A 12,305-nucleotide genomic window follows, 5' to 3' on the forward strand; every position below is an offset into this window, starting at 1 on the left:
TCGTTTAAATTCTATTATCGTTTCATTGTTCATTCCTTTAATCATTTATCAGAGCGTATTTGATCGTGTTATTAGCCGCCTATCATGTTTAAAGCCTGTTGCTTACATAATCTCTGTAGTATCACATATCGGAGTGTCGGAGTAAGTTGTCGGAGTATATCCATCTAGAGTTTTCTATCGGAGTTATTGGAGTTTTCGGAGTAACTGGAGTCACTTTCCCACGGAGTTTCTTTTACCCTTTTTACGCAGGATCAAACGTGAGTTTCCTTTGGAAATTTAATCGCCTTTTTTATCGTTATATTCATTTGTAATTTCCATAGAATCATTTCTGATTACGCAATCATAAATTTCCTCTTAGTTTTCACCGCATTGTAACACGTTATACTCAATAAAAACTGGAACGAGACGGATGTGTATATGTGGTTGACACTCAACGTAATCCCAACACTTGAGTAAACGGTGAAGTTAGCACAAACAACTCTTCGCTCAATGACAGTGATGCCGACTTTTGCTCACAAGTCAAAACAACCGTAACTGTCTTCGACAACAGCCCTGAAAGGTTTCAGTAGTACCCCTATCTAACCAGATAAACTTCTGGTGGATCTTTAAACTAATCGTCAGTTTTATATGGTAAATAACGCAGACGCCTGAATGACAACGACATGAAAGGGTTGAATGGAAGTGCCTTCAAAAACTTGACAATGCTAGAGGAACTGTAAGTTAGTGTATCAATACTGTTGTGGAGGGAAAACTGTTTTTGTAACGCAGCAGCATTCCCCTCTCTTACAGCCTTGTCTATACTTGTTTTTCAAATTAACTTTTTTCCTTTCTCTTTTCTTCCCTTCCACTCAGTGATCAAAAAACAATTCGGTAAATAACTGTTTTAATGAAACTAAACATATTTTACATACAGGTCACATACTTTTTTTTTAATTTCAATACAGATGGTTGCAAGACAACAACTTCACGGAATTGCCTCCTAATTTATTCCAAGATCTAAAAAGCTTGAAAGAACTGTAAGTTATTTCATTCCAAGCTTTCCCTTGTTTTAACTCAATGACTACATAAAGTGTTCCAAAACTTAGTAAAATTTTCCTTTCCTTTGTTAAATCACTGCTACTGTATTTTAACACAGATTCTGGTAGTATCATACTTTCCGTCCCTTTCTCTAATTAGAGCATATAGAAAGAAAATCTTTTCCAGTTGCAGATTATAATATCTTTCCATCTGCACTTATAACACGTTTTAAAATTGAACCATCTAGAATTCTGTGTTTGTTGCTGAACTAACATTTCAGTGACAACGATCATACATACAACAATGAAATTCACGCATGTTATGAATATCAGAGTTGTTTTTATGGGTTATCTTTCTCTGTTTTGAACCATGTTGGCATATTTTCTTAGATCACGAGCTTAATGATTTCATTATTGATCCAAGAGGCAGCCATTGCCAGTGTTGGGGAAAAGAGTTCAGTATGCACACAGATTTCAAGTTTTCAGCGGCCTTCAATTGCTTTTTGTCATAAATATTGACCAAACTAAATGAATGAAGTGACTCTTGAATATTCTCTATACTGTAAGAAAAAACATTGCATGTGTATCACTACGTACTTCCCTTTGTTCTTTGGTTGTTTCTGATGACCAGAATCTTTATGTATTTAATGAAAATGCATTTTCTTGTTTCGTCATTCCTATCAGCTATCTGTCAAATAACAAGTTGAAGAGTCTACCAGACAGACTTTTTAACAGCCTTTCCAAGCTGACATATTTGTGAGTTAGTTATTTAACCAAGGAGATAATTGGACAGAAACAAATGATCATTCTTAAAATATTTTTCTTAAAAGCACAGCCATCATAGTTGAAACATCATGAAGTTTTCCAGCTCGTATCTGCTAATCTTAATTGAAGTAGACTATGCTATCTTATGTATTTCTTGTGCTTCGGTTAGTAATGTTAAGTTACTTTGTGGTGTAAGAATTAAATAGCTTCTGATTAAATAGCAACCTTAACAATTCCCAGATTTCAGTTGGTAGCTCTAACATAAGCGAAATTTTAGTAACTGTGTAATAATTGTTTTCAGGGATTTATCAAACAATGAAATTGAAAATCTGCCAGCGTATGCTTTCAAAAACATAAGAGCGGTAAAATTTCTGTAAGTAAGATTGATATCGTCCCAAAATATTAAGAATTGTTTTAAAAGATTTTCTTGAAAATAACAGCACTTGGTGACTATAAAAGCTTCTCAGTGAATGACAACTTACATTGTAAATTACCTCTAGAAGGCAAAGGTTGTTTTGTTTCCTTTTTATCTGAGTTGACAATATCTAAGAATTTGTTGTATTGCCACATCCCTGGCACTAATTTTGTAATTTGTAACAGAGAGTGAACTTGAGAGTTTTCGCGCTTAATCTTGAGATCATTATAGATAAGTCTAATGTGTTCTTTGAAGATTAAGATATAAAGACTGGGAGCTATTTTACTGGAAAACGTTGCCATTCCCTGCCTTAACCGCAAATCTTACAAAAAAAAAAAGTAGAGCTAAAGATATCACTACACATTTCATTCTAAACTGCACATAATGCTTTCTTCAGGAAGATGGAGTACAACAAAATTAAGAAGCTTCATGAAGATCAGTTCCAGGGCTTGGTGGAGCTATTAGATTTGTAAGTGCATTTAGAGTTTAAATCATTTTCCACAATGATCTGAATCTCAAACCGTATACGGTAATATTTTTTTACTGTAAACTCCGTCATTGCTCAAATAGAATTTGCCTTACCCAATCATATTATGTTACTGTACTTTAATATTTATTTCCTTATCCGTTTCCTTTGTTTAAGATATCTCTCGGAGAACAAAATCGAGGCTCTGCCTGATAAAATTTTCAAGGGCGTTAAAAAGCTCAGATCTCTGTAAGTACAGTTAATCACATACAAAACATTCCAGAATATTTGAAGTGATAGAATGAATATGATATCAGCGTTCAAAATCTGAGATTTTTGTCTACAAATTTACCACGATGTAGAACAGGGGTGGTGCCAGTTATCTTCCTCAACAAAGCAATGTTTTTTTTAATTTATATTGCACTAAAAATGTGCCTTTATATAACATACTTTTGATGCACCTAGATGGATATTAAGAAAAAGCGGAAACAAACATTGTGGAGATCTATGTAGTCTTAACTGAAATTCCATGAGAATTTATTAGAATGAGGAATGTGACTGCTGCAAGTCCCCGTTTTGGTGTTAGTTGTAAATAGTTACGTTCTTCGTTTCAGGAATATCTTCGGCAATAGGATACAAAACGTTACCAGCACGACTTTCAACTATGCCCGCAAATTGCGATTTTTGTAAGTTTACTGCAAATGACAGATGTTTATCTAGGCAACTAAACTTAGTTGCATATATTGAAATCAGATAACATTCTTTTGATTTCGTTTTGTCAAAGAAAAGACTCGTGCAAAGTAATTTTGGAAAATAACATAAATATACTAAAGGAATTTTTCCCTGTAAGAGTCCGGAAAGAGGCTTTTGTACAGCGAACGACCTCAACCGAATGGGCTGCCACGTCCATAAAATCAGTAGCCATCAAAAATTTCCAAGAAAGCAAGACGAGACTTATCTTAGGCTAAATGACTACTTTTGAAAGAATCTTTGAGATAACATCAAGCTAGGGTCCGTACTGAAGATCCTCAGCTAGGTTCCTGATTTTGTCTTTTTGGACAGTCAATTTGAACATTAACATTAACTTAATGAATCTTATTATTGAAATTCACTTTTTTAGGTTATTTATGATATAAACCAACTTAAAATTCACATTATGATTATTTTAAATCACAGGTTCATGCATTACAACCTGATGGCTGAGCTCCCCAAAGGCTTTTTCAAGCATTTGACGCACATCATCAGAGTGTAAGATTCCATGACGATCCTTTCCTTCACTCACCCCTTCAAACAATTATTTTAATAATAGTCTATGTTATTAATCAATTTATGATTATTAAGGGATTTCAACGATGTAATAATAGTGTTATTTCTTCTTTTTTTTTCCCTTTTTTTTTTCCAATTCCAGAACTTTGGACACCAACCTGATGTGCTGCCATCTCGATCTTTTCAGGCAGGATGCTGATTGCGAATATTCCTTCAATGACAATTTCGCAAGCTGCCACTCCATGTTCCGCCACCATGCTCCAAGGAGAACTCTTTGGATTGTCGGTCTTCTCTCGTTGCTAGGGTCTTTATTCGTAGTTGGGTGGCAATATTTCTACCCTGATAACAATGTGGTCCAGTCTATCATGTTGGTGAATCTGGGTGTATCTGACGGCATCATGGGGATATACCTTATCATTATTGGCATAAAAGACCTGCAATGGTCAGGGGAATACTACCTGCATGACTATGAGTGGCGCACCGGTTGGTTTTGCCATTTCAATGGTGCCATGTCTGTCTTTTCAAGTGAAGTGTCAGTGATGATGATTTCTCTGATCGCATTGGACAGACTCAAGAACATCGTGTTTCCTTACACCTTTGCAAAAATTACCCCAAGGCAGACCTGTCTAATGTGCGTAGTTATCTGGCTGGTGGGAGGCGTTATGGCATTCCTTCCCTTGTCTGGAATGCACTATTTCAGCGAGTGGTACTATGGCAATAATGTAGTGTGCCTGCCCCTGCAGCTTTCCCCTGAATTACAAGAAGGCTGGGAATACTCCACTTCCATCTTTATCGTTTTGAATTTTTCTCTATTCATCTTCATCATGGTTGCTTATGTTGCCATCTTGTGGAAATCATGGTCGTCAAGCAGACGGCTTGGTGCACATGGAACTGTTCGTGAAATACGAGCAAGAGCACAAAGTGCACAAGCTAAAAGAGAAAGAGCACTCGCCAAGAGAGTCTTCTTCATTATTCTGACCGATTTCTTGTGTTGGATGCCAATCATTACTATCGGCATCCGGTCCCACGTCGAGAAAACATTTGATCCACCTGGTGATCTGGCAGTGTGGATTGCAGTGTTTGCTCTGCCGATCAATTCAGCTATCAACCCATTGCTGTATACGCTTTCTACTCCGCAGGTAACATGTTTTTTTTTTGTTTCTTTGGAATAGCACCTACCGTTATGTTCAAATTTGGTTTCGTGTCAGAGCAGGCTGGCAATTTAATTTTGTAATTGTAACGATTGACATACAAAACAAGCATGAAAAGTAAATGATCGGACAGATCTTTTAGCATCTTCACCGTCGACTTTAACCATAGAGACCAGCGTGACTTCTAAATACGTTACTTGAAAGTCTTTTATACGTAAGCTATTCAATATATTTTGAATGTCTAGGTTCAGCCTGTGTTGAAAGCAAAACTGATGAAGCTGTGGTCCAATTTTCGAACTATTTTCAGCAGAGCACAAAATCAAGAAGGTACAGTTTTAAGCTCCATTGAAAAATACCATGATAACAATAATTGTATTCCAAACCTTGAATTGAACAAAATTTAAGTTTCACCAAATTGAGTATTAGCAACCCAGTTTTCTTTAAGTAACATGTCATTTTTACTCATAAGGCTTCCAACTGGTATGAAATCGTAGAAAACTCATGTATTTTTCAATTTTTTCGAATAAGAAACTGAGCAAATTATTGAAACCACAAAGGTGCAACTGATAGTATGTAAAGTTGTAGCAGACGTAAAAGAGGAAACAGGAGTGATTCTAAATAGAGAGGGGATCAATGTATAAAATCATCAATTTTAATGATTGAAATCATGCTTTCAGTTCGATTTTTGAGGGTTAGTCTCTCTAAAACTATGTATTAGGGAACATTGAGACAAATGGATGCCATTTGCGACAAATTTTTTAAAATAACGTGCTAGTCAAAACTCATTCTGCGAACAATTCTAAAAGTATGAATTGCTATACTTCTGTCCTAAATCATAAGGTTGAGATTCTGAATTGTAGAATGCTTTTTATATATATATATATATATATATATATATATATATAAACCTGACAATGGTCATTAATTTTTTACTGGTGTTACTTTTTTATCTAAAAGAAGCAGATAATGATCAGCAGGGACAGATTGGAAATGGAGATGAACATGCTAACGTCGAAGAGGGTAAAAATAGAGTGGTTCTTAGTGTAGTTACATACGAAATATCTCCTCCACGCCTTTGTAGGGTTCTCTGTATGATACTTTTCTTTCCTTTCTCTTTTCTATACTTGATTCCTTTTTTCATTTCCTTTCCCGTAGGAGAGCAAATTGAAATGCAGGTATTGGAACACAACGAAATCCCAGAAGTGGAAGCCCCTGAATTGCCTGCACCGCAACCAGGTCAGTTAAGAAATATAAGAGTTTGGATGCTAACCATAAAGCTGTAATTGACTTTGCAATCCAACTCTCTTGGCAGGTATGTATAGTTTAATCAATTAACCTAGCAAATATTAGTTCTCTCAAATTGAAATACCTATAGAAACCATAGCATTCCTTTTCTGCTCTGATAATTTCTGTAGGTGCATTTTAAGAAAGGATAGATACTTAATTCCTGTTTTTTATTTTCCTTCCCGTAGGAGAGCAAATTGAAATGCAGGTATTGGAATACAACGAAACCCCAGAAGTGGAAGCCCCTGAATTGTCTGCACTGCAACCAGGTCAGTTAATAAATATAAGAGTTTTGATGCTTACGATAAAGCTGTAATTGACTTTGCAATCCAACTCTCTTGGCAGGTATGTATAGTTTAATCAATTAACCTAGCAAAAATTAGTCCTCTCAAATTGAAATACCTATAGAAACCATAGCATTCCTTTTCTGCTCTGATAATTTCTGTAGGTGCATTTTGAGAAAGGATAGATTAAGGAATGCTTTCCCATATGACAATAATGTGACGAAATTAGGTTATATTACTTTTGGTTGATAAGTTACCTCCAGACATTCTGGTGTTAAATTGCCATATGCACTTTTTAAGACCTCCACTATTGAGATCCCCATTCCTTTACATTGGTAACCTGTACAGTGTATTATGGACGGAAGATACCATCGTCTCCCATATGACACGGTTGTAGTTAATAAATAATACATATATATTGAAAATGATCTTTCATTGTTTCCAGTTTTCACTTATATTGTATGAAAAATAACTTAATGATAATTCTTTGCTCTGTTGACAGCAATTGAACAAGCCTGTGGAGGGGATGCGAATCCATCTTCCTCAGGTAAAAATTTATTTATGAAAGAAATATATAAAGAAGGCGTAGACAACCGCTTGATTTAAGAGAAGTACTAGTACTGCAAAAGTCACAGTTGCCCAAAGTGACTTCAGCTGCAAATTGCTTTTTGCAAACGGCCATAGGAATCGCCAAAATGAAAAAAGGTAATGCATCTTAACAACTATATTTGGCAGAGATATCATTCCAGCAACTATTTTCATGCGCCCAAATTAACTTTCAGATTTAAATGTGAGCTTTGTAACTCGGTGTTATTTCATAAATCAATAAATAATTGAATACATCTGAAATTCTGACGTACCTAAAATAAAATTTGTAGAGATATTTATTGCAGAATAACACATGAACCATGAGTATCATGGAACATTTTACTCTACTTGTTCCTTAAAACAGATTATCAGGAGGATTTTGACATCAGACCAGCCACTACAAAGACTGTGGAAGGTAAACACCATTTCAATTTTCATTTCATTTTTTTCGGAAATTTCATAACTCTAAAAAAAACAGCGAATGGTGGCTGGTAACGCTTAATCACCAATCAAATCACGATTTTAAGTCTGTCACATGAAAAAATTTACGAGAGCAGCTTGTCGGTCTCTATTTCCGGTAAGGTACAAAACCCTTTCTCAGTTACTAAACCTAATGGGTAGATGAATTTAAAAAACTCTTATTGGAAAGTTTGTTGTCGTCAAAGACTTAAGACTTAGTTGCGTTGTAAATGTAACTAACGTAACTTTTAATAATAAATCTGATTTCACACAGCTGGTAAATCTGAGGAGCAGGTGGAGGTTGAAGAGATTTCGGTGCCCAGTAACAAAGGTAAAGGAGATAATTGGTTTTGATTGGTCACTAACCATTAATGATTTTAACTTCTAAGTACAAACACAAAATTGAATGACTGTATACTAACTTTTTTTGTATCAAACAAATCATTTTCTAAAGGAGCTAAAAAAGGTGAAGAAGAAGTGAAGGCGCCTGAGCCTGACATGGATGTCGCAGAGGAAGGTAACATTTTTTATAAATCAGAAGAGATAAATTCAAATTGGTCCACAGATGCCTTATTAGGTGATGCATAATCAGTCCACTCAATTGGCTGAAGATCACTTGAAGTGCTTAGTCCAAAGGTCGTGGTTCATATCGGGAGGCGACTTCATTGAGAAAAAACAAAAAAACGACACCACTTGGGCATTATTATACCTCCTCGTAACGAAGAGCCATTCCTTTTTATACAATGCTAAAATCCAACATTTATGAATTTATGAAGCCGTTTTACTGGTTTGTTTGTTTGGGTTTTTTATGGATACAGTAATAATTTGCCCAGATACAGAAAACATAGCCGCCTCTTACCCCAGCTCATTGAAAGGACATGGTTACTTTGATGTTGTTTACCTCAGTTTTCAAAACACCTCAACACAGACATGCAAAAATTTAATAAGCTTTGATAAGTGGCAGCCCTCTTTTCTGTGTTTGTGAAAATTATTATTGTATCGCTTAAAAGAAAATGAGCGCATTGTATTTCAATCTCTTTTCGTATTCCATCCAGGGGAAGAAGAGGTGTTTGATACCAGACTTTAGTTCTTTGTTTTCGAACCAAGGTAAATGCTTATTACGTCTTCTTTAATACTGAATACCGCTGACTAAAGGGTTGTGGAAAACAAATCCCTCTAAAGAAATGGTTTTTTTTTTGTTACATGCATCTTTCTAATCTTATAGAATACGTGTAATATTTGAGATGTAGGGTGAACTCTATGCTAAATTTTTTAAATCCTTGGCTAATTCAAACCAATTTCAAATTTTATATTTAACCGCAACTGTAATGATTGAAGTTATTGGAGATGAAGAAGGAAGTCTGATTTTTTATTGCTGTAATATGCTGTTTGTCTTTTTTCAAAGTCACTTGCGAATTTTTTTCAGCTATCCCCTTCATTGTTGGCAGTAAGGGTACCAAAACATTTTCAAATTGATCAATTTTTTTCTCTGCTTTTGTTGATGTATGATTTGAAAATTTTTAATAAAAAAAAAAACTTCTGGGTGGCGAGTACGCCGCACTGATGAGTGCTCTCTCTGTATATGCTTGTATATTCATATCTGCCTTCTGTCCTTAAAGCACTGACCAGCTTACTCACTGACAGTCTGGTCACTTGACTTTCTGACTAACTGGCCGGTAAGCCGTCAAATTGAACTGACTACCTGAGCTATGACTACTGGCTGACTGACAGATGGGCTGATTATCTGCCTGACTGTTTTCCGGACTCTCCACCTGGCCAGTGGGCATGGTTATTACTAACAAGATTATATTATGGCTGCAATACACTTCAATGCAGACATGTAAACATTTAATGCGAGACTGACCGATTGTCGGGTCAGTATATCAAACAAACAACTATTCGATAATTAACTTTTGCATTCATTGATTAGCATGCTTTTTTCTTTTGCGTCTGACAGTCTACAAGAGCCAAAAACATTGCCATTAGTATGGAAACCGCGAGTGCTAGAGAAAAACTAGAAAAAGTTCAAAGAAAAGGGAAAAAATAATTCTAGTAATCAATACGTATGGTCGTGTGGTAACATCTTAGTAAAAAAAAATCTGCTTTTTAATCCCTTTTTTTTAGATTTAATTTTAACAATAATTAGTAATTAAGTATAGTTATGGTAATTATGGTATATTATGGTAATTAAGTATAGTTGGAGTGGAACATATTGCGCTCTATCTGAGTAGGCGTGTAGTGGTAGTTCATCTTTCTTTTGTTTTTTGTTTCCCGTTTTTGGTTTGTTTGTTTGTTTGTTTTTGTAACATGTACATCTACCTGACACTTTAAGTCTGTTAGTTTTAGCGTATTTCTAAAGACCATGATTGCTACACCGCAGTTAATTCGGATGGCTCAAAACGGAGTACAACAATATCAGGGGTGTAGCCAGCCTAGAGTCCTGTACTATTAAATTTTATCATATCACTCTTGCAAATTTTGAAACAAAAATTGAACTTTCTCAGGGTATAAGCCCACGACAAGTCGAAAAGCTGGCTATGGTCCTGATGTGATAAGATATTCTATTCTGCATGCTGATCTTTCCATCATTAAATAAAATATAGCTGAAATGAGCTGTTTTGATTAGGAATGCCTCACTGGTTTTAAAAGTAATGTTTAAGCTCATTTCCATGGAAAATGTTAAGTTTATTCGGAGTTTACTCATAGTTTAGAGGGGATTCGATGTCCCAGAAGAACTTTCTTGTAGAGTTCCTAATATAGAAAAGAGCATAGAAGGTTAATAATGTGATAAAAATAGAAAACTAACGAGCTTTAAAAAGAATTATCAGATATTAATCTGCACAACAACTATTTAGATAATTCATTTCTAGGTTTTGTTTAAACACGAAAAATCATCTAAAATTTGACAAGAAAAACTTAGACAAATGCACGGGTTGAGGACGTCCACTTACTAGATATTTGATGGTACGCTGGTAATCTAAATAGTTCATTTCTTAACATTTTAGTACTCATCCGCGAGCATTAAAGTCATAAGGAGTTAAAGTGACGTTAATTTTGGGTTGTATATTAAATTAAAGAACTTAGACTTGCGGTTAAGATTTCCGCAGCTAGTAGACACTAGGCGGTACAGTAACAATCTGAATAGTTCGAACATTACTACAACTCGTCCGGCGAGTATTCAGAGTACGTGTGGAGTTGTTTAATTTCGTTAGTATCTCTAGCTGAAAAAAAAAGGTAAAAATGTCACCCAAAAAAAGAGAAACAATTACTGGATAAGACGTCATGCATTAGAGATTTAACAATATATTGAATGACCTAACTAGCTCATTTCTAGAATTTTTATAACTCGTATGAGAGCATAATGATAGCTAAAAGGTAGAGTGACGTCTATTTTCGTTATGTAACTACTTTCTTTATGAACGCAAATTCCTTAAAAAAGAAATTAGAAAGATGTTGTGGTAACGAGTAACAAGTCAGATTTAGGATATTAATTGGTATAACAACAATCTGATAGTTCACTTCCACAACAAGCTTGCGAGTGCTTTGCATGCAAACTACGTTTAGAATTGTTAGAGGAAATAGACAAGGTTAGAGTTCGTTTGTTAGAGGTTTTTATAGAATGAAAATAATTTAAATAGGTCCTGTCTTAGAGTTTTTATAACTCGTTTGCGAGAATTATAGTCAATAGTGACCTCTGTCATGGCTGAAGCCTGCCTCTTTACATAATTTACATTATTATTAACTTTTTGTAAAATTTAAAAAACGATCTCTGGCTAAAACTTTTAAAATACGAGCTTTCGGCTGTTTGCGCTACAGCCTTCAACGGGTAAAATGATAAAAAGGTAAGAAATACTAGGTGTGAAGTACAAAGTATAAAATTAAAGTAAAAAATTAAAAATGCTGATAACATTAACCTGAAAATCGACAAAAAAAGAAAAAAGGTCTAAGAATACCACAAACTTAGATATTTAGTAGTGTTTTTAAATCTAATTTTGTAGCCCATTTCTAGATTTTTTTAACTCACAACGAGAATTCTATTTCATTGTAGTATGTGGTATTTTTTTTAACTTTGTTCAAAGTGATCATTAACATGGCTTCTACAGTAAGAATAACTTGAATGTGTGAGTGGCTTTTTGAGGGAAGTAACACCGAGTTACGAAGAAGGGTTCCAGATCTACTGTAAATCGTTAACGAAGACTTCAATAAAACATCTTTATGACCTTACACATGAGTCCGTTCTCAGTTTACCCTGTCAAGGTTTCTAAGTCACGCTTCGGGTTCATCCGCAGTGTGGATTATGTGCCACAATGACCTGTGACAAGAAAACTGATACAAAATTACTCTCTGTATCTCTCATAATGTTGAACTTTTCTTTTTAATGAATTATTAAGTCTGAATTTTTCCCAGAAACTGGGCTGTTTTCTTTTAAAACCATAATGTATCTTCTTGACGCGACTCTCTTGGAGGTTTTTGGTTACACCCGATGTAAAAAAAGGGGTAACAAATATATATTTCCGGGAGGTTAGGAAACATTTTTAAGCTTTACATTTCTATCCTAAGACTTCCACCAAGGGTGGATGGGAGTGACGGTTAGCATTTAAAAAACCCTCA

At 35.0% G+C, this 12,305-nt stretch overlaps 1 protein-coding gene across 1 annotated transcript; it reads left to right on the forward strand.

Annotated features, from left to right (window-relative positions):
• Positions 1-662: 662 nt before the first annotated feature.
• Positions 663-8,781, forward strand: LOC149053524 (G protein-coupled receptor GRL101-like). The gene is made up of 17 exons (XM_089183215.1): positions 663-715; positions 945-1,016; positions 1,701-1,772; positions 2,083-2,154; positions 2,594-2,665; positions 2,840-2,911; positions 3,277-3,348; positions 3,839-3,910; positions 4,071-5,067; positions 5,325-5,406; positions 6,037-6,099; positions 6,235-6,315; positions 7,150-7,194; positions 7,600-7,650; positions 7,969-8,025; positions 8,149-8,211; positions 8,750-8,781. Exons 1-17 carry the CDS (start codon positions 663-665, stop codon positions 8,779-8,781), a joined length of 2,028 nt encoding a protein of 675 aa, XP_089039341.1.
• Positions 8,782-12,305: the final 3,524 nt, after the last annotated feature.

The sequence above is a fragment of the Pocillopora damicornis genome, chromosome 1 (genome assembly GCF_964200805.1).
Source record: "Pocillopora damicornis chromosome 1, jaPocDami1.2, whole genome shotgun sequence".
Lineage (NCBI taxonomy): Eukaryota > Metazoa > Cnidaria > Anthozoa > Scleractinia > Pocilloporidae > Pocillopora > Pocillopora damicornis.